Source organism: Zootoca vivipara, chromosome 4, assembly GCF_965207765.1.
Source record: "Zootoca vivipara chromosome 4, rZooViv2.hap1.1, whole genome shotgun sequence".
In the NCBI taxonomy this organism is placed as follows: domain Eukaryota; kingdom Metazoa; phylum Chordata; class Lepidosauria; order Squamata; family Lacertidae; genus Zootoca; species Zootoca vivipara.
Window position 1 is genome coordinate 88313973 of NC_142587.1, and position 21797 is coordinate 88335769.

The following is a 21797-nucleotide window of genomic DNA, read 5'->3' on the forward strand; positions in this document are numbered from 1 at the left end:
TGCTTATAGCTGCTTTTGGGTTAAAGCCCCATTTCATGTGCTGGTCATTACACACTGAAAGCCCAAAGTGAATAAAGGTAAAGGGACCCCTGACCATTAGGTCCAGTTGTGACTGACTCTGGGGTTGCGGCGCCCATCTTGTATTATTGGCCGAGGGAGCTGGCGTATAGCTTCCAGGTCATGTGGCCAGCATGACAAAGCCACTTCTGGCGAACCAGAGCAGTACACGGAAACGCCCGTTTACCTTCCTGCTATAGCGGTTCCTATTTATCTACTTGCATTTTGACATGCTTTTGAACTGCTAGGTTGGCAGGAGCTGGGACCGAGGAACGGGAGCTCACCCCGTCACGGATTCGAACCGCTGACCTTCTGATCAGCAAGCCCTAGGCTCAGTGGTTTAACCCACAGCGCCACCTGGGTCAGATCGTTTAAAAGGGCTACCACCTCCCCTTCCTTTACAGCTGTGACTCATTGTTCTACCAATGACTTGTAACTTTCTGGTGGTCGTTTAACAAAACCAAATGCACTAAATTGGTGCAATATGTTTTAAGTTTCATAGTCCTCTTTTCAAAATAATATAAAGCATTTCCTTTGAACATAGTTTCCCCTTGCTAAAACAAGCTCAATACCTACATGTTAAAATTTTATTATAAATAACAAAGTGATACAAAAGCGGGGGGGGGGGGCATGTGAAGTTTTTTAAAAATATTCCTTGATTTAAAAAGTCATAATTGTAGAAAATATGGCAATTCACCCTATACAGCTTTGGCCATATTGGCAAATTATCCAAATTGAATGCAATATATATCAGGCTGGCATATCATGTATTTACAAAGGTGACCTCGAGTCGTTTTTTTTACTTTACAGCGAAGAATTCTTCCACCTGCAAGCTTCTGAAGAGCATTATTTTTTCGCTGTTGTTTTTCTGGCTCTTAGGTTTTCCAATGTTTTCTGTATTGAGATGAGAGGAAAAGTCAATTGTCAGCTAGAGAGATTCAGCAAATACAGGTTTCAAGGATAATCAATCAATGGGCTCTTTTCCCTAATAGTTAAAATTGAGAAATATACTAGAGCAAAGGTTTTTGCAAGCATATGTATGACTTTTAAGATTTCACAGAATAATAATGTAGCAGCAGCTGCTTTTTCATTTTGGTGCGTACAGCTTAGGCACTAAATACCTTCTCCCCTATAGACCTGCCTATCTGTTGCAACATGGGAATGAGCATTATTGAGGCAGGTGCCCCGATTGTGGGACTCCCTTTCTCTTTGAATACAGCTGAGTTTTCAGCGGCAACTGAAGACCCTCCCAATTGTTCAGGCCATTGTGAGCTCTGCTGATACTGCTGTTATGATTTTTATTTTAAATGCTGTTTGCATTTTCTGCTGTCATGCACTCCGGGATCACTCCTGCAATAAGCAGGTAAGAAATACCTGGAGGGGAGTGCAGGGTATGATCATGGGTAGAAACCTTGTGTGGCAATAATGTAGGTTACTGTACAAAGGCAACCTATTGCTCCACCCACTTCTTGCCCTGCTTACCACCGATATTTCCCTCCTCCCCAAAGGTTGCCCCAAAACCACATGGAGTTTCGGGTAATTAGAATGGGTACCTCCACCCCACCCCCACCCCTGTAATGCAAGTGTTTTACCTTTTGAAATGCCTTTGCTCTTTCCCGGTTTTTGGCATAGTTTTCTCGTCGCTCTCTCTCCTGCTTTTTGGTTTTCACTTCAGCTAAATTATTATACAATCTGCCCAAAGGTTTTAAAAAGTGCGCATTAGCAGTGGACTGCCCAAAACACTCTCCAGAGGGGGGGGGGGATTAGACAATAAAATAGTAAGAAAGATTCAGTGTTTATGAATCTTTTTAAGGGAGGGGCTTTAAGGCAGCTCTTGTTTCAGTCTGAAATGGGAGCATGAGGCTTTTCAAGTCTCCAAGCCCTCCCATTTTTAAATTTCCAAGGCACAGCTTAATAGGGGAGGTGGCTGGAGATTTGCAAAGCCATGTACTGTATTTGACATTTGGGCAGGTCCCCTGTCATTCATGTGACAGGATAATGATGCTATGTGACTTGATAGCTGAGGATTCTTGCTACGCTGGGAAGTGCAAGAGTCTTCCAACCAACTTGGATGTTTTTCGAATGCACCCCCGCGTTTTGTTTTGTTTTTAAAGGAAGGGAGGGGAGTAAAAGGGAGGCCTTCTTTAAGCAAAAATTAAGCAGCTTGATCAACTAAATTAGTTCGGTTTCTGCCCAATGTGGCTCCCACAATACCTTGAAGTGCGTTGGTACATCTGTGCTTCTGCTGCCTTCCTGTCCTCTGTGGAACACGCTTTAAAGTCTTCTACTTTCTTCAAATGAACAGCTGCTGCACCTTGGAGTTAACCAGAACACACTAAGTTTAACAAAGCTCATGAGACCACATTAAATAGGCAGTGTTTTTCCCATAGCAACTATATATTTTTCATTCACAACGGAATAGGAAATGGACTGCAGCAATGTTTGAATCTTAACCCACACTGAACAAAGTGTGGAAGGCATAACAACAGCCTGCAGGATCTGGCCAATGGCACATTTAAATCCAGCATCATGTTCTCCTAGCGGCCGAACAGATGCCCATAGGAAGTAACAACACTCTCCCTCAACAACTGATACACTGTTCTATAAGGACCCAGGGTGAGCAGTATACTTTGTAAAGCATCTCTTAAGTAGTTGCGTATTTCAAGGAAAAAAGGCCCCTTAATAACAAAAACTATGAGAAGAAAACGTATCGGCTTATTCCATTCCTTGTTTGGTATCTCCTTTCTAAAGCTTTGAATGGCTTGCTAATAAAATTACCAGGAGGCGACAAGTTCTCTCTTGGTTTATGAAGAAGTGCCTGAGCTGGAGGCTTTTCAGAACTTCGCTTTCTACTTTTGATCTTCTCTACTCTTTTACAGGATCTCTCAATGAAATCTTTCTTCAGCCTGAAAAACGCTTCTTGCAAGCTCTCGGTGGCAGACGCGAACTCTGGCAAGAGTGCTGTAGGGGAGGGAAGGTGAAACATCTACCTATGACATTATTTGAGAGACCTTATTTCATTTACCATATATCATGTGGGAGTACGGTTTTTAGTACATATCCACTACAGCTTTAAAACTTTCACAGATCTAATTATTATATCTTGGCTTATTGAAGAAGAAAATAATTAAACTAAAACCTTAAAGAGACCCATTGGCGAGCAAAAGCCATGCCTTTCAGACACACACACACAACAATGAAGGGAAAACACATGTTTTCTCACCAACCAGTTTCTACAGGCGGGAAGAAAATGCAACCAAAGGAGCCAAAAGCATGTAGATTTCTAGATCAGGGGCTATAATCAGTTAATTCAGAATGCACTAAAGACAACATTTTATTGCCCACAACAAGGCGAGAACATGTCTAATAAAGGCAGCTCTGTGCTAATAGAGGACAGCTCTGTGCCTTTCTGGTCTTGGCATGGCCTAGCACAGGGGTGTCAAACTCAAATTCATCGGGGGCCGCATCAGCAGTTTGGTCACCCTCAAAGGGCCGGTTGTATCTGTAGGACTATGTGTCCACTCTTTATTATCATAAATTATTGTCACTGCATTCAATTATTACTGTTTTTTGTAATAATGTAAGTAATAACTAGCTCTGAAAGCAGAAACAGTCAGAATAATGGCAAGTAGATATTCAAATGTACAATTATTGTACAATTTATTGAAAAATGATTTTTGGTAACTGCACTGGGTGGTGGAGGCTCACTAGGGTTTCATGCAGGACCTTTGCAGAGCTACTAGTACCTGGAGATGCTGGGGTCCTTCTGCATGCAGGACAGATGTTCTGCCAGTGAGCCACCACCCTTCACCAAAGGGACTGGCTGAGGTTGACTCGCTGGAGCTGCTCTCCTGGTACCAGGGTTTAAGGGCCAGAAGTATAAAGCAGCATCCTATGTTTCTGAGGAGAGGGAGGGGGAGGGCAGGGGGAGGGAGGGAGGGAGGGGGGAAGGAAGGAAGGAAGGAAGGAAGGAAGGAAGGAAGGAAGGAAGGAAGGAAGGAAGGAAGGAAGGAAGGAAGGAAGGAAGGAAAGAGGGAGTGGGAGGGAGAGAGGAAGGAAGGAAGGAAAGAGGGGAGAGAAAGAAGAGTAGGAAATAAGGAAGGGAATAAAGAAGGAAAGAAAAAGAAAGAGGGAGAGAAGACGGAAAGGGAGAAAGAAGGAAGGAAGTAGAGGGAAAGAAAGAATAAGAATGAGGGAGAGGAAGAAAGATGGGAAGGACAGAAGGAAGAAAGGAAGTAAGGAAGAAAGAAAGAAAGAAAGAAAAGAGGGAGCAGGAGGGAGAGAGGAAGGAAAGAGGTGAGAGAAAGAAGAGTAGGAAATAAGGAAGGGAATAAAGAAGGAAAGAAAAAGAAAGAGGGAGAGAAGACAGAGATAAAGAAGGAAGGAGAGGGAAAGAAAGAATAAGAACGAGAGAGAGGAAGAAAGAAAGGGAAGGGGGGGGGTCGCCGCCTTGATTCAGCGCCAGAAAAGAGCGCAAAGGGACCCAGGGGCAAAAAGCATTTCCCGTGCAGCGTGAGGCAGCGGGTGTCCGTTTTAGGAGAAGTGCGTAAAGCCTCAGAGTTGCACGTTCGTGAGGCTGAGCTGCTGCTGAGCTCACGTTCATGAGGCTGAGCCACGGCAGGAGGAGGTGGAGGTGAGGCAAGAGGAGGAGGAGGCAGCAGCTTGCCGGGTCGGCGCCCGGCAGCGCCGTGCAGAGAGTCCTGAGCCTCTGGGACGCAGCAGTGCTCTGTAGCACTTTGAATCCTCCTCCTCCTCCTCCACGGGGTGCTGCTGGGTGCTTTCTCTGGGCTTCAGCAGCAGCAGCAGCCGTTTCCAGGCGCCGAGCAGTGGCAGGAGGAGGAGGATTCAAAGTGCTACAGAGCACTTCTGTGTTGCAGAGGTTCGGGACTCTCCGTGCGGCGCTGCTCCGGCCGCCTTTCTACCCCCCCCCCCGGCCCCAGCTGTTTGTCGGCGCTTTGTCGGCGCGGCGCTTCAGCAGCAAGGTCCCGCTGCTGGGTCCCGCTGGCTGGGGCGCTCGGCGGGCCACATGACGAGGTCTGGCGGGCCGGATTTGGCCCCCGGGCCTTGTGTTTGACACCCGTGGCCTAGCACAATGCTCTCCTGAAAAAATGGATAAATCATTAGGTAAGCATCCATCATTCTTTTCCTGACTTAAGCTGTTATGCTGCCTCAGCTCTTGTCCTCTTGCTGAAGCTACTGCACACCTACCTTCTTCGTTGGAGTTTTGACAAGAATCCTCTTGGGTGCTCCAAGCTGCTAATGGATAGTCAGGCTGAGAGCAAATGGAGTCATCCACTTCTGAATTTAAAGGTAAAAATTCTCTGCTCTGCTAAGAGAGTAAAATTGGCTGTAATATGTAACGCGATGATTGGTGATTGTAAACGTTAATGTCACTTCATTACAAGGAATAAAGTACTGCTATACAAAAGGAATTGCAAAAATTTTAAAACCAAATGGAAGAAGAAGTTATGTTTTAAATTGGAATTCACTGGACTTGAGATACGAATTCAATCTCAAGCAGTTCGATGATTCTTAACACAGGGGACTCCAAGCATGTACAGAACAGCTAGAGAATTGAAGGGGCACAAGAAGCCACAAGAAGCCTCAGTTGACGTCACTTTCCAGTGGCTTGGCTGTAGGAAAAAACTTACTGGGGGAACCTATAAACACCACAAATATTGTGTGTGTGTGTACTGCAAAGGCTCAAAGGGTGGAATAGACACACAAGCACAGGAAGGTGCAAAGAGATGGAATTTGTCTTAGCAGCTTAACTCCCACAAACAGCAAAAACATGGAAGGCTTGAATGCCCTCCTCCAAAGGATTCTCATAGATCCATACTGAATTGGTGGGAATGACTACTCCTCCCCTCGCTCTGTCATTCCAATCTGTTGTTTAATTTTAATGAAGTCCCCATAAGGAATAGCAGTGCTGGAATCTGTGGCCCAACTTCTCACACTTCCACAGCTGGCTACATACACACAACTGTGCAAAAGTAGTGCATGCTCTAGATACTTCTCGCTTGGACTACTGCAATGCGCTCTACGTGGGGCTAACTTTGAAGGTGACCCAGAAACTACAACTAATCCAGAATGCGGCAGCTAGACTGGTGACTGGGAGTGGCCGCCAAGACCATATAACACCAGTCCTGAGAGATCTGGTTTGGCTCCCAGTACGTTTCCGAGCACAATTCAAAGTGTTAGTGCTGACCTTTAAAGCCCTAAACGGCCTCAGTCCAGTATACCTGAAGGAGCATCTCCATCCCCGTCATTCAGCCTGGACACTGAGGTCCAGCTCAGAGGGCCTTCTGTCGGTTCCCTCCCTGCGAGAAGTGAGGTTACAGGGGACCAGGCAGAGGGCCTTCTTGGTAGTGGTGCCCACCCTGTGGAATGCCCTCCCATCAGATGTCAAGGAAATAAACAACTACCTGACTTTTAAAAGACATCTGAAGGCAGCCCTGTTTAGGGAAGTTTTTAATGTTTAATGCTGTATTGTGTTTTTAATATTCAGTTGGGAGCCGCCCAGAGTGGCTGGGAAAACCCAGCCAGATGGGTGGGGTATAAATAATAAATTATTATTATCATATTATTATAAAAGCATCTCTGTGCACTTGTCCAAGGGTTGTTGCCGGGCTGGTGAGAAACGTCCAGAGAAGGAGGGAGGGTAAGCTCAAAGAAGTTACTAAACAGGACAAGAACACACCTATGCAATCATGCACACACTTAAAACACAATAGGCTAAAGACTTTTCTAGCACACTCCCTCTCTCTTCCATCATACATCTTTATTATAAACCACATTTCTTCCAAAGTTACGCTAGATGTGTGCTAAGATTGCACATATTTCCATGCTTTTTTATAGTTCAGTTTATTAGCTAGGATCTTGTTAAACCTAAATATCTGAAAGACTGTCTCCTTCCCTACAGACCCTCCTGGTTGTTAAGGTCAGCAGAGGGGGTCCTCTTGGTACTTCCACCTCCCTCAGAAGTTCACGTGTGGTGGCCCAGAAGTGGAGAGGACAGTCTCTGTGGCAGCTGTGGAATTCCATCCCCACAGAGGTGCTCCTGGCTTCTTTATTATACAGATTTGGGCAAACGCAGAAGACACACCTCTTGACCCTGACCTTTAACATCTGAGACAAGTGGTTCAGGACACATCTCTGAATGTATTAAGTTTTAACTGTTTTTAATTCTGAATTCTAAAATGTTGTAACCCACCCTGGGACCTGTTGAGGAAGGGCAGGCAATCAGTTTGTTTGTTTGTTTGTGAATAAATACATAAATAAATGCTGCAAATTCAAACCATGCTGTAATTTAAATTTCACAGATTGTCCCTTTTTGCAAAATAGTAAAGAAAACAATAACCTCACCCACATAAAATGGGTCTATTGGGGAGGGGGAAGAACCAAAATGTTTACCATGGGACAGCTTATTGCTTCAGAATGATCAACGTAAGGCAAGTTTTCAGTTTCCTCCTTTCTGCTCTCCGCTTGTTCAAAGAATCCCAGATCTGATTCTGCAATACTGATGTCATTGGAGCTTATTAGAGTCAACTCGGGTTCTTCCATAATCCCTTGCCCTGTATGTGTTTCCTAGAAATTAAAATGACAGAATGCTATGTTTTGGATATGCATGATTTAATATAATTTGCACAGACATCACACATGCCAGTATTGTTGCAGCACTTGAGATGCCAAGCTACCTTGACATTTAGCTCAATGTTCCTTTACATCTGTTGAAAACTCAAAAACCCCAACGGAAGCTTAGGTGCCGCAGGTGACATTTCTGAAGGCTCACAGGTAAACCGCAGACCTTGTGCTGGCTGGCTGTGATTTAGGTCAATGCTCTCCTTTCATCAATATGCTAAGAAAGGCATGATTTGGACAGCTTCAGACTAAGCCCCAACTTGATACCACATGCTACTTATAGTTTTAGTTCACTTACCCAGACTGGTACGTTTCTTGGCAAAGAGGAACGTGAACTTTCAGCCTGCATGGTAGTCAAATTCGGTTGCGGAGATGCATCTGGCACTCTGCTAGTTTGCTGCACAGAATTTTCCACAGGGCTCTCTGAGATCTTAGAGTTCATTTCTGGACTCAAACTCAGCATCGTCTGTGTTATTATAGAACTCTGATCTCCCATAGTTTGCAAAGTACACCGAGAGAGATCAATTTCTACATCCTCATTTATAGCCGCCTTTTCTGTAACTGTCTTACGCTTGCTGTCAGTTGACGCAGTGGGCAGTTCGGCAAAACACAGGCTCTCTTCTTTCGTTGACATGTCTTCTTTCTCCGACTCTGTGGTCCCAAGAGCACTATGCCTTGTACCATTATCTGGAACTAGCTGATAGAATGAGCCTCCATCTTCTGCCAGGCTTGGACTACGGAAATTTTCAATGGAAGAATAAAGGTTGGTGATCTCATCATTTTCCTGCTCCTCACACTGTGTGCTCTCAGGTTCGACATAGATACTGCTCCCATTAGTTTTACTCATTTCAAGGTTTTGTTCGGCCTCTGCGCTGAAGGATCCATACTTATCACCACTCTGTGGAACCTCTCTTAAGGAAGATTGCAGAGGTAGGTGTTCAAACGATTCTTCAGCACCTGGAATGGAGAAACAAAAATAAAAATTCTAACCTGGCTCAAAGCAGAACTGAATTTCAAGATGCGGTGGGGTGATTTCCCCCCCCCTTTCTTCGTGTAGCTTAGTACAATACATGATTTGCATTCAACAGATTGCAGGTTAAATTCTGGTGTTTCCAGGTAGGGCTGGGAAAGATTCCCGGAACCCCTGAAGAGCAGCTGCCTGTTAAGTGTCCACAGTACTGAGCTAGATGGGCATATGGCCTGACTTTGCATAAGGTAGATTCCTATGTTACCAGGTCAGACTACTTGACTATATAGCCAAATACTGTCTACTCTGGCAGGTAGTGGCTTTCAAGGTTCTCAGGCAGAGGGGTCTTTCACATCACCTACTATCTTAACCTTGGACTAGAGATGTCAGAGACTGACTTTCTGACTAACCGCTGAATAAAAAGGTAAAGAACCTCTGGACGCTTAAGTCCAGTCAAAGACGACTATGGGGTTGCAGCGCTCATCTCACTTTCAGTCCAAGGGAGCCGGAGTTTGTCCACGGACAGCTTTCCGGGTCATGTGGCCAGCAGGACTAAACCACTTCTGGAACAACGGAACACTATAAGCCAGAGCGCACGGAAATGCCGTTTACCTTCCTGCCGCAGTGGTACCTATTTATCTACTTGCACTGATGTGCTTTCGAACTGCTAGGTTGGCAGGAGCTAGGACAGAGCAACGGGAGCTCACTTCGTCGTGGGGATTCAAACCGCTCACCTTCCGATCGGCAAGCCCAAGAGGCTCAGTGGTTTAGACCACAGCGCCCCCCGCTGAGTTATAGCAGTTCCGTAATAAAGCTCTCTCTAATAATGAGAGAAGACTGTGCAGAAGCTGATTAGCCAGGCAGAGAGACTGTCTCTAAATGCCAGACGCCAGGATAATGGAAGCTACAGAACATCAACGGAGCTAACAACTAATCTTATCAAATGTTCATACCAGCATGCTAAGAATGTTTACTATTATTATGTCTTTGGCACCAGATTTACTGAGAAAATCAATTAAGAGTTTCAGCCAAGTCAAAAGATATCAAACCCAACTGAACCACTGGTATCCAAACTTAAAGGATTAATAGAAATAGACCAGACTCCACTGAAAGAACCCCAACTTGAAGATGGATTCTATTAACCGGCAAACATAACAGTTTTTGTCCTGTGAAGACCAAATGTAACAATTACCTTGACTCTGCTCCTTTGCCTCCTCGCCCCTCTGTTGCGTTGGTGGAATATCGCTTAGTTTTCCTGTACTGAGAAGAGAAAGGTTGTTGCTTCCTTCTTCAAAGCTGGAAGCTGTTAATTCGTGGCTCTTCAATAAAGTAGAATTCTGCAGACAGAAAAATGTGTGCAGGCAGAGAAAGACCAAGTATGTTATGGGAAATTTAAGAATTGAGACATTCAAATTTTACTTTAAAGTCATATATCTGTTAAATGACAAACCAACTGATAACATCCACTGTGGAATCTTACATGGCTATGCAGTAATCTGAAGATAATTCATATTCCCACAGAAGGAGGCCATGTGAACACTATAAATACCAGAAATGGTTTTATGCGAGAATCATAGTAATCAGTTCTAAACTGTAATAACCCGTGATGTGTAGGAATAAACACTTTAAAAAAATACCTTGCTTTGGTTCTTGCTGTTCTGAGAAAACGTTGAGAGCATATCAAAGTCAGGTCTTGGTTCCAAAGGCTTAAAAAGCTCACGGTGGAAATTTGGAAAACTTCTCTCAAGGTCAGTAGTATCAACTGCTTGATTTAAAAAAACAAAAGGTTAAAAGGAAATCGACTGTTGCCAAAACAGTATGCTTTACACCACACATCAAACACACTGGCAATGAGGCAGTATGTGCATTTAAAAATAAACAGCTAAACAATCTTTAATGCTTTCACATCTTCAAAGACGGTCTTCTGGGGTAATCTCCACTCAATCTCTCAAAGGCCTGAATTTTAAAAAAATGTTTCTTAAGTTGATGCCAGGTCAGCATCTCATCCCACCGATTTCTCCAATCAGGGTGACCAAGGTGGTTTTCTGCACCAAACCCAGAACTGAAGCCAGGTTGAAATGGGTATAGAAAGATGTATTTTTAGTATAGTTACAAAACTGATTGCCAACAATACAAACCGCAACAAGAATGGGAAATCCAAAAAGGAACTAGAAGCGGAAAGGGGTGGGGAGGTTGTATCAAAAAAGAGGTTCATTGACTCAACGAGTTGCAGACTCTACTGGTCTTTGTTCTGTGAAATTCAGACATGCCTCCTATTTCTCATGCTATCAAGCTATGGTATAGTATTATGACCTTAGCCGTGTACCTTTGTCCAGCCCTATAAAGAATATGTTGCTCGGACAACACAGAGGACAAGAAACAAAATTAAGTTTTTTTTAAAAAATACAAATTCATTCCCTCTGAATACTTCTGAATTTGCTATTTTTCACCTTCTACTAACATTACCAGGGGGAGAGACGTTGCTTAAAGATGACCAGCTGAAATCTCTTGTGTATTTGTCTATGATCTGTTGAATTTTGCGTCTATCCGAGTGCAACATTTCTCCAAACAGATGGGAGCCAGGAGCTTCTGAAGGATCATCCTGTTCACACAGCAGAGAAATTGAAGGCTCCAAAGCAGTATTTGCTTTCTCTTTCAAAGGAGAGCTGAAATGACCTGGTTGTTTCCTGCCTGAATGCGACTCTGTAAGACATAGCACAACCATGCTCAACTTCATAAAAAATTCCATGCAAATCAAGAAAATAAATGCTTCGATCCATAATTAAAAGAGCTGTGCAACTTATTCAGACTACTCCACAGCACACTTTCATGTCGGACACAGCCGTGTAAAATAAGCAGAAAAACCCAGTCTACTGTATTACAGTTTGTAAGAAAATGTACCTGTATTAGCAAGACTTCCGTCAGGATTGGAATTGGCAACGAAACTGGTAGCAGAAAGTGAAGATGAAGCAAAATAGCCACATGCTACCTGTTGTGTAGATGTCTGTGGACTTAATGAAGAAGGGCACCATTCTGTAGAAAGTGTTACCTAAGGCAATAATACATATGAAATATAATGATTATGAATTCCAAAACCCCAAGTGCTCGGAATTGCAACACATTTTGTTCTGAGCTCAGGTCAAGTGTAAAAACCTCCACGTATTCAATTGTCAGTACACATCAGGCTCATCATTGCTCAGTAAAATCTCTCTGTCTCTCATTCATTCATTCACTCACTCACTCAAATTCCACTCACTCATTCACTCGTTCCATTCACTCATTCATTCAACCAACAGTAACCATACATCACAAATTACCATGCTCTCAATTCAGACTTGTATTGCTTCCCAGAACAGATTACAAATCATGCACCACACAGACCAGTTGATCTTTTTGGTGCTCAGATTTGGCTAATTCTCATCACAGAGTCACTGAGTAAGAGGCTCTCAGAGGGAAAGCGAAGCAATGCAAGACACAGTTGTGCTTATTTACTAATGGAAAGTGGTTTGTACCTTTTTCTAATGTTATACAGTATAAGAGATGAAAACATTAGGTTCTTAAAATAAGTAATACTATTCAAAATATAATGCCTTGTTTTCAAGCTTTTTTTTAATAGTCAAGGACAATTAAATGAGAATTTTAACTCCACAAATGAGGGAGGCAGACTGCACAACTGGTGCTATATCCAGCAGTGCTGCATTCCATTTAGTATTTTGTCGCCAGAAAACTTCTGCAAAACAAAACTAGATATTAAAGAAGAAGAGAGGAGCTTTTCAGAGCTCCCTAAAGCAAAAAAAAAAAAAAATGAACAGCTCTCACGTTTGAATGCAAGTTTGTAATTAACAGTTCCAATTATTATATTTTTTAAAAAAAAACCACAAAGATTAGAAAAAAGGAAGCATGCTTGTTTAAAATAAATGCTGCATATTACACGTTAAAACCCAGTGGTGACTAACCATACAATCAGGTCTAAATGAAGGATGAGGATACGTAGCTATTATCTTTCCAGTATCATCAGAGCTTGGTAAGCCTCGATCTCTAAGAGTGAGTTCGTAGGAGCGGGCTGAACACACAAAAATAAAATAAATCAGAATGACAGGAGGAAAACAGCAAGCATTTATGAATCTGAACAGGTTTTATTCCATAAGCCATTCCCACTTTTTCATTTCTGCCCAGGTTTGCTTCCATCTGTCAGAGACTACATGCTCTGCTCCCATTTCATATGTTGCAATCTCACCTGCACACAGAGAGCACGTCCTTCATAGACTTTTTTTGGAAATGCCAGCTGCTGCTCTGCAGAAGAGGAGTGCTCTCAGGGCCTTAGAATGATTCGTAACAGGACAGAAAGAAAACCTAACTTATTCAGAGCTGGAAATGTTCTAACAATCATTTAATACATTATGGCATTATCAGTTTGATTTTAGGGGTAAAAATCAAGGTGCTGCTTTTGATGACAGGCCGATAAACAGCTTTGGCTCAACAAACTGCCATGTTGCTGATCAGAAGTCCCCAAACTTTGGGGGCCTGGGGGCACATTTGGAAAACTAAGAAACTGCTGCCACTGTTGCAACATGGTCTCCTAAATGAGGAAGGGCACGATATAAATTGGTTAAATAAATCAACAAAAACAAACCCACTTCACAACGAACCCCCGCTCCTAAAACCGGACTAAACACTTACAACATACCAAGACAAATAAAACACAGATAACAAAACAGGAGGCAACACCATTTCCCCAAAAGAATACCCCCCCAAAAAATCTGAAAGGTGTTTTTTAAAAAAACAAAAAACAAAAAACAAAACTTGATTATTTTTTTGGGGGGGGCAAGTGGCCCTAACAGGCACCAAGAGGGGTGATTGAAGGGCAACTGTGTTGCTATCAGGTGCTCTACTGGGGACCAAAGGAAGCTCTCAGCTATATTACCCAGGCACCAAATTGAATCAACTTGTTATGGGAGCTATTATACAATGATGTAATGGCCTCCCCTTGGAGCTTATGTGTTCTTCAGAAGCACATTACCTTTCCATGGATCTAATATAAAGCAGACACAGTATTTGGCTTAAACCAGGCACAGCGCTGGGGGTGGCGCTGTGGGTTAAACCACAGAGCCTAGGGCTTGCCGATCAGAAGGTCGGCGGTTTGAATCCCCGCAACGGGGTGAGCTCCCGTTCCTCGGTCCCAGCTCCTGCCAACCTTGCAGTTCGAAAGCACATCAAAGTGCAAGTAGATAAATAGGTACCGCTACAGCGGGAAGGTAAACGGCGTTTCCGTGCGTTGCTCTGGTTCGCCAGAAGCGGCTTTGTCATGCTGGCCACATGACCTGGAAGCTGTATGCCGGCTCCCTCGGCCAATAACGCTAGATGAGCGTTGCAACCCCAGAGTCGGTCACGACTGGACCTAATGGTCAGGGGTCCCTTTTCCTTTAGGCATGTCCAAAGTCCGTTTTGGGGGCCGTTTTGGTTTAATCTGGCCCCTGTGGCAGTATTTCTTGGGGTAAAACCCTTTAAAAAGCTCAACAATTTCAATCCTTCAATCCTAAAAAAAGCTCAACAACTTTGGTCAGCCCCACGGCCCTTCACTTCATCAAATCTGGCCCTCTTTGAAAAAAGTTTGGACACCACTGGCTTAAGCTAACATTATCGTCATTAGGTTCGAAGAGGCAGATTCCAAATCAAAAGGGCCCCCAACACATCCATGCTTCAAAAAGCGACACTTCTCACCTGAGTCACAAAAGCCCCCAGCTTCCGTCGCTGACTTATCACACCATAATTCATTGAACTGGATCTCACTTTCATCAGAACTTGGTTCTTGGCCATCTGCCATAAACCTTAATAAATCTGTTTCTTCATGGAGATCTTCATCTAGACTGATGCTGGACTGCCACTTATTGGCCCTTGAAGCCAGGCAAGTATCTCCAGTAAGAGGTTCTCTGTAACCTGCAAGGGTCAGTTGCCAATTGTTAGAAGAAAAGACCAACACTTGGCTGAACTTTTAAAATACCTTATTTCAATTAGATTAAAAAGGATCCCTTTGAAAGCAGCTTGATTCAGCTGCTGCGCAGCCCTAACAGATCTTGTAGTGGTAATACCGTATTTTTGTAGGTTCCTTCTGCTCTAAGCACTACTTAATGAGAGGGTATTGGATTTCTTCGCCAATCATTACCTTGGAATTAGGCTCCGCAATTTCTGACAAAGTCTAGGAAAGGTCAGAAGCTTTGGGGTTTTACAGCAAAACAGCAAGAGAGGATGAGCCATACCGTGTAAGAACTTCTGATCAACACCACACTTTTACAATTTACCTGTAGAGGAAAGTCTGCCACTCCGTGGTGTGTCAAGTTCTGGTATAACGCTAAGTTCATGCTGTTCCAAATCAAGCCCTAGCTTTATTTTTGACAAAGGTGGCTTTGAAAGTCTCCATGTCTGTTCTCTTCCCCAGGTGTCTTGAAATCGCTCTGTAAAGTAAACGTAAGTTCAGGTGACCTGCAACTGATATAGCAGCTGGAACACTGAGCTACAAACTAAGAGATACCCAGTTAACAGCCTGAGGCAAGTCATTCTCTCGGCAATCGAAGGAAAACAATACTTACCTTTGTTCCATGGCTGGGAAATACTATTACTCTACTACTAGGTAGGTGCCTGCAGGCATCAGATTACACCTGGGATTCTGATCCCCATTTTTGAAAACCTGTGTTTCACTTAAGGCATGAAATAGGTCTGAGTAGCAGTCAGACTTTCCTCTTTTAAAAAATGGGATCAGCCAGTTCATCCCAGAATCCCTGATGAAGAGTTCTGGAGAGCTCGAAAGTTTATGCAGTATATTTTGTTCTAAGTCTGAAAACAGATCAGTTTGAAGGAACTCAAAACAGACACAAAAGCAGGTTAACTTGACATAACAAAAGGTCCTTACCAATCTGTTCATTTGGACAAACACTATGAAACAAAATGTCCTTTTCAGCATGACTGCTCCTTTCAGCAACTTGAACCACATCTTCGTTGCTGTCTTTTGCTCCTAGTGTTGGCAGCAGATGGAAGTCATCAGTCGCTCGCTGCTCTGTCATATCTCTACATGTGCTGGACTGTCCTGCCTATAAGTAGAAATTAAGAGTACCTAAACACAAGCATTTCCGCGCCCCCCCCCCCACTGTAAGGCATCACACACATCCAAGAGATGATTAGATATTTAGAGCAATTCTATGGTTGCATGCTTACTGATAAGTTTCTACCGTGTTTAATGGGGTTTACTCCCAAGTAAATGCACACCAAATTGCAACCTATACATAAACTGGAGCAGCCTTACTACTAATCCATCTACCCAGGAGTGTGTCTGCCAGAAAGAGGCTAGATCCTTTTACTAAAGATTAAAAGTTTTGAATCTGGGATCTCCAAAATGCAAAGGGTGCACTCTACCACTGAACTGTGTATGTCACCTCCTTTCCAGAGACTTTCAGTTATGTTCACAGAGCTGATTCAGAATAAAAAAGCTAAGATTAAAAAATGATTGAAAAAATGCTCTTCCATTAATACATTGAAGAAGGGAGGAACATTTTCTTTTAAAATTGTGGCAAGAATAGAGCTAATGGGAAGTGTGTGGGTGAGAGAGAGAAGCAGAAGTGTTTTCTGAGACCTGAAATAGAAGCATTCATAACTTTGAGGGGAAACTGATATTTTATCCCAAAATTATGAGTGAAATACTTTCAAAAGCTGTGCTTTTAAAAGATTGTTACAGCCAACTCACATTGCTGCCACAGTAGTTGTTTGAACAAAGGCATTTAAAATTTAATATACCAAAATTATATGGTAAATTATACTCTTCACAAACTTAAAAACAGAAATATTTAGGATACATTTCAGTGCTCCCCAAAATATCACACACACACCCAAAAAACAGTTTTCATAATTTCCAGAAATTTTACATCTCTAGACAAGAGTTGACTGAAACGATGGCAACGAAAGTGCAGCTACTCAAAGTTTAGGAAAACAAATCAGAGAGAAGTTCTCATTCTGAATTAAACCGAAGGACAGCCAAAATGTTTTCATGCCATGTATTTAAAGCATACCTTTTTAATAAACTCCTTTAAAGTTTCCTGCTGCTGTTCCATTTGTTGTTTCAGCCGACTATGCTTTTCCATGAGCAAGTCCTCTTGTACCTTCTGCCGAGAAAGAAGAGCTTCCCTTTGCTTATCTAGCTGCTCTTGTAGTTCTTTCAAGTGTTCTTGCTGAGCTTGAATGCTCTCAGAGGAAGACATCATTCTGTCCCTTAATTCTGCTATATCAGAATAACCAGGCGTGGATCCACTTCCATTTTTTAATGCGTAGGATTCCCGAGTCTTTTGACTCTCGCTAGAAACAAAGGAAAGCACAGACGAGAGGGGCAGCAAAGGAGGGAGGTAAGCTTGCTCCAAGGTTGTTCTTGTGCAACTTTCGGGAGGTATGTGCTGGTGCTTTAAGGTTGCTGGCAGGAGGATCTTTTCCGCTGAAGGTGCACGAGACGTCAGTTTATCAGACCAGAGTGTTTCTGAAGACACAGAAGAGCTGCCCACAGGGAAAGTGAATGGGGCATGCTGTGTTTCAGCCACTGGCTGAGTTGTAACAGAAGTGTCCTGTGACTTAAGCATGAATGATTCTGGAATGCTGTGAAATTCCAATGACTGTGCCGAAGGTGTCTCCACTGCACCCAGCTCTTCTTTTTGTTGGTGTGAACTGTAAACCTGTGACAACTGAAAAAGCCTTTGACCCTCCAGAGTACATACATGCCTGCTGCCCACATCAAACTGTTGTTCTGTTCCCCCCTGCTCTGATGATGGCGCCGCCAACATCCAAGGCAGTTTTGAATGCTCAGCTGACTCTTGTACAGGAGCAGTCCCAAATGGCTGGTCTGCTGTTAGGTTAACTCTCTGCAAACCATGATATCCTTGTAATTGTGATGGCGCGCCAGGGACAGAATCTTGCTGTGCAAGTCTGTTAGCAGGACCTAACAATGATGCAGAAACGAAGCGGTATCTCTGTTTCAGCTTGTTCTGATACTCATGCAGACGCTTCCTGGCTTCTTCGACCGACACTCTGTGCATCCTAAAACAAAGAGACATATGTACATATATATTTGAGCAGGTAACACTTTTCAGGAGCAGAACCGCCAAGATAGCATCAAACCAGGTAGCCAGGAATCTCGTGTAGACAGAAAAATACCTGTTTTGGATTAGAAGGCGTTGCTGATAGTCGCGAATCATCTGTATATGATCATCCTCTGTATGATCACCCTCTGCAGAACTGCTGCCTGCCTGCAGCTCTATGGCTCTTTCAATCTAAAGAGAAATTAAATTAAGAAAATATCAAGCACTGTGCAAAAGGCAATCAGTTGAATCAGTTCTGTGGGGAACAGTCAAGTTTCTGTTTCAAAGCCAACAGCAGTCACAATATGATAGTATTTACTGAGGTGGGTTTTATTTTGAGGGTAGCCATATGCTTTACATGTATGGTATGGATCCACCCTTAGAAATACATCCAAACTGGGGGTCATGATTTGTTTCACTCCAAACAAACCACAATCTTAAGCAAAGGCTTATGATTGGCTTACGAATCGTGGTCTCTTTCAGCAGAATCAACCATTTCAAGGGAAGAACTGTGGTTTGTTGCTCCTGCTCATTAGGTGGCAGGAGTGATCTTCATTTTCACATGGAAGCATCTATGGCTTAGTATGATGTGAACAGCCACAGAATTAGCAAATCCAGCATTATGTCAGACAGAACAACTTTTCTCCTTCACCTTATGTTGTACTTCCTGCTGCTGGTGTACAAAAGGGACCCTGATATTCACTTGTTCCGTTTGGGATTCCTGATCTTTCATTTCTTGCTCTTTTTTAAATTCCTGCTCCTGGTGCTGCATCTGAGCCTTCAGAAAATCAGCCTCCAGACGTTTTTTCTGCTGTTCAATTTGCTGAAGCAATGCCAACTGCTGTTGCTTTTGGCGCTCTATCTAGTCAAATGAATAGCAATTCCGTATGTCAGTTACAGAAGGAATCCATGGTACACAATGAACCTCCCATTAAATAAATTCTTTGACAGAACAACATTTATTACAAGTATTAATTTGGATAAAATATAGAATCATAAAATAGTCATCAAGAGATTCTTGTAATTAGTAAAAACTACTACTGCATCCCTGTAATTAAACTTTCTATGGAAGCAAAACTGAGAATAAATAATAACACCCATAAGTTTACAATACAGCTTTGAATTGTATGATATTGCAATCATATCATAGAGCTCACAGATGTCTAAGAAAAGGAAGAGTGAAACCCAGAAATTAAACTGAAGTTAATTGGATACAGTATTTAAGACTGACTTCTATACATTCCTGGCATTGTGACCGTCACAAGTTTGAAACCATGCAAGTACAAGCTTAAAGGTAAAGGTAAAGGGACCCCTGACCATTAGGTCCAGTTGTGACCGACTGTGGGGTTGCAGCGCTCATCTAGCGTTATTGGCTGAGGGAGCCGGCGTACAGCTTCCAGGTCATGTGGCCAGCATGACAAAGCCGCTTCTGGCAAACCAGAGCAGCACATGGAAACGCCGTTTACCTTCCTGCTGTAGCGGTACCAATTTATCTACTTGCACTCTGACGTGCTTTCGAACTGCTAGGTTGGCAGGAGCTGGGACCGAGCAATGGGAGCTCACCCCGTCGCGGGGATTCAAACCGCCGACCTTCTGATCGGCAGGCCCTAGGCTCTGTGGTTTAACCCACAGCGCCACCCGCGTCCCAAGTACAAGCTTACATTAGCAATTATTCTTGGCTTACAGAAGGAAAGAAATGAGAGAACTCTATCAATTGTGTAGGTTTCCATTCCTCTCACCCCACAGAGTAGAGCAGGGATAGGAATCTCAGGGAGGGCAGGGAGGAGGCAGGCCACACCCCGTCCCAAACCATCCACTTGTGTGTTGTTGCCTTGCTGCAATGTGCCCATGAACTCTGATAATTGTTTGCCTGGAGGACAGAGGTGTGTGTGTGTAGAAACTATCGTACTTTACAAAGATATGTTTACATTCATTGCTCCACCCACTTTTGCCTCTGACCCTGGAAGGCTGCCCAGAAGGGAATGTGGAAACTCAGGCCAAAAGGTTTCCCTTTCCAGGTGTAGAGAATAGTTAAAGCTATTGTGCAGGTCACTGTGGGAAGCAGCTGGCTGTTTTTCTGTTTCATACTTTTTAATTATCCTGACGTTTAGCCTTAACTGTTCTTGAAATGAGTTTTCTGACATTCAGTTTCCTGTAATTTGAAATCGTACTCTAGTGACTTAAGTGCCCATCTTATTGCTGTTAATTTATATTCTGCTCTTCGTTATTCACACAACCCCAGAGGGAGGGACAACACTGGCATATCATAATGGAACTGCCTCACTGCTGTAGACTGAAAAATAGTTATACCTGGTTTTGTCTTTCTGCTTCCTTTCTGAGTTTAGTTGCTTGTTCTTGTAGATCTAGAACTACATTTCCAGCAACAATACTTTGGTCCAATATCTGTGGCGGTTCTAAGTAGACACACAGAAAACATGAATATGTAGTAGATTAAGGATAGTTACTTACGTTAGACACGGCATCCTTTTATATAATTTATTCATATAATTTCTATGGCCACCCTTTATCTGAGATCACAGGGCAGTTCACAATATAAAAACACAAAAAGTACATAACATAGTAAACAAAAACAATACTTGTTCCACACACGGTTTAAAAGGCCATAGACTGTTTAATTAGCCAAAGGCCTGGGAGCAGAGTGTTTTTGCTTGGTGCCGCAAGATACATAATAAAGGCACCAGGCAAGCCTTCCTGGAGAGAACATTCCACAAATAGGGAGCCACCACAGAAAAGACCTGTTTTCATATTGTCACCCTCTGGACATACCGTGATGGATGCACATGAAGAAAGGCCTCATATGATGATCACAGGGTCCAGGGTGGTTCCTATGAGTAGAGGCAGTGCGAGAGGTATTGCGATCCAGAGCCATTTAAAGCATCATAGAGCAAAACCGGCACTTTGAACTGAATGTCAAGATAAATAAGCGAAGAATTTGAAGTAATAAAAAGTAATGGATACTAAAACAAATCTTGTCTTGGTGATTATGCAAAGTTCCAATAGTGGTGTGTTTTTTTAAAAAAAAAGTTTACCAGATTAGCATAGCCTTAATTCTTTTGATAACAAATTAAATATAAAGTCTTCTTATAATTTATGACAGTTATACTGATGCCACCACTGCTGGTCAGCTTCCAAAGAGATGTTTCAGCTCACAATAGGGGTTTGTGCCCTTACCCTGTTCCCTATCTAGCTTTTTTTTCTGCTGGCAGGGGAAAAAAAGAGTTATTTGAAGGGGTGTAGTAGTAATTCTGTGTCCAGGGCAGCTGTCTCAACAGCTCCATCTGGTACGCAGGCTGAGACCCTGTCTGCCCGCGGACTGTCTCGCCAGAGTGGTGCATGCTCTAGTTATCTCCCGCTTGGACTACTGCAATGCACTCTATGTGGGGCTACCTTTGAAGGTGACCCAGAAACTGTGATTAATTCAGAATGTGGCAGCTAGACTGGTGACTGGGAGCGGACGCCGAGACCACATAATACCAGTCTTGAAAGACCTACATTGGCTTCCAGTACGTTTCTGAGCACAATTGAAAGTGTTGGTGCTTACCTTTAAAGCCCTAAACGGCCTCGGTCCTGTATACCTGAAGGAGCACCTCCACCCCCATCGTTCAGCTGGGACACTGAGATCCAGCACCGAGGGCCTTCTGGTGGTTCCCTCATTGCGATAAGTGAGGTTACAGGGAATCAGGCAGAGGGCCTTCTCAGTAGTGGCACCCGCCCTGTGGAACACCCTCCCATCAGATGTGAAGGAAATAAGCAGCTATCCTATTTTTAAAATACATCTGAAGGCAGCCCTGTTTAGGGAAGTTTTTAATGTTTAATTTAATGCTGTATTGTTTTTAACACTCGATTGGGAGCCGCCCAGAGTGGCTGGGGAAACTCAGCCAGATGGGTGGGGTATAAATTTATTATTATTATTATTAATTATTAATTATTAATATTAATATTATTATTATTATTATTATTATTATTATTATTATTATTATTATTATTATGCCCCTTTGGCT

General features: G+C 43.1%; 1 protein-coding gene and 1 non-coding gene across 19 annotated transcripts in view; both read right to left on the reverse strand.

The window, feature by feature from the left end:
• Positions 1–630: 630 nt before the first annotated feature.
• CEP295 (centrosomal protein 295) overlaps positions 631–21797 on the reverse strand; it is a 39242-nt gene continuing 18075 nt past the window's right edge. For 7 of the 18 annotated variants that reach the window (XM_035115323.3, XM_088668398.1, XM_088668399.1 and 4 more), the window contains 19 exons: positions 20086–20189; positions 18428–18637; positions 17852–17967; positions 16723–17734; positions 15573–15750; positions 14965–15117; positions 14387–14602; positions 12622–12728; positions 11567–11714; positions 11132–11368; positions 10303–10430; positions 9858–10002; positions 7997–8655; positions 7471–7644; positions 5266–5386; positions 2836–3018; positions 2272–2371; positions 1650–1749; positions 631–951 (listed from right to left, as the gene is read on the reverse strand). In XM_035115323.3, coding sequence (XP_034971214.3) covers positions 904–951; positions 1650–1749; positions 2272–2371; positions 2836–3018; positions 5266–5386; positions 7471–7644; positions 7997–8655; positions 9858–10002; positions 10303–10430; positions 11132–11368; positions 11567–11714; positions 12622–12728; positions 14387–14602; positions 14965–15117; positions 15573–15750; positions 16723–17734; positions 17852–17967; positions 18428–18637; positions 20086–20189 — 4139 coding nt within the window. In that variant the 3' untranslated portion in view covers positions 631–903. The remainder of the gene's footprint in view (positions 952–1649; positions 1750–2271; positions 2372–2835; positions 3019–5265; positions 5387–7470; positions 7645–7996; positions 8656–9857; positions 10003–10302; positions 10431–11131; positions 11369–11566; positions 11715–12621; positions 12729–14386; positions 14603–14964; positions 15118–15572; positions 15751–16722; positions 17735–17851; positions 17968–18427; positions 18638–20085; positions 20190–21797) is intronic. The other 11 variants (XM_088668403.1, XM_088668401.1, XM_088668402.1 and 8 more) reach the window with 11 other exon arrangements.
• On the reverse strand, positions 12011–12094 carry LOC118085828 (small nucleolar RNA U2-19). Its single transcript, XR_004692702.1, has one exon. It is a non-coding gene; the product is annotated as a small nucleolar RNA U2-19 (small nucleolar RNA).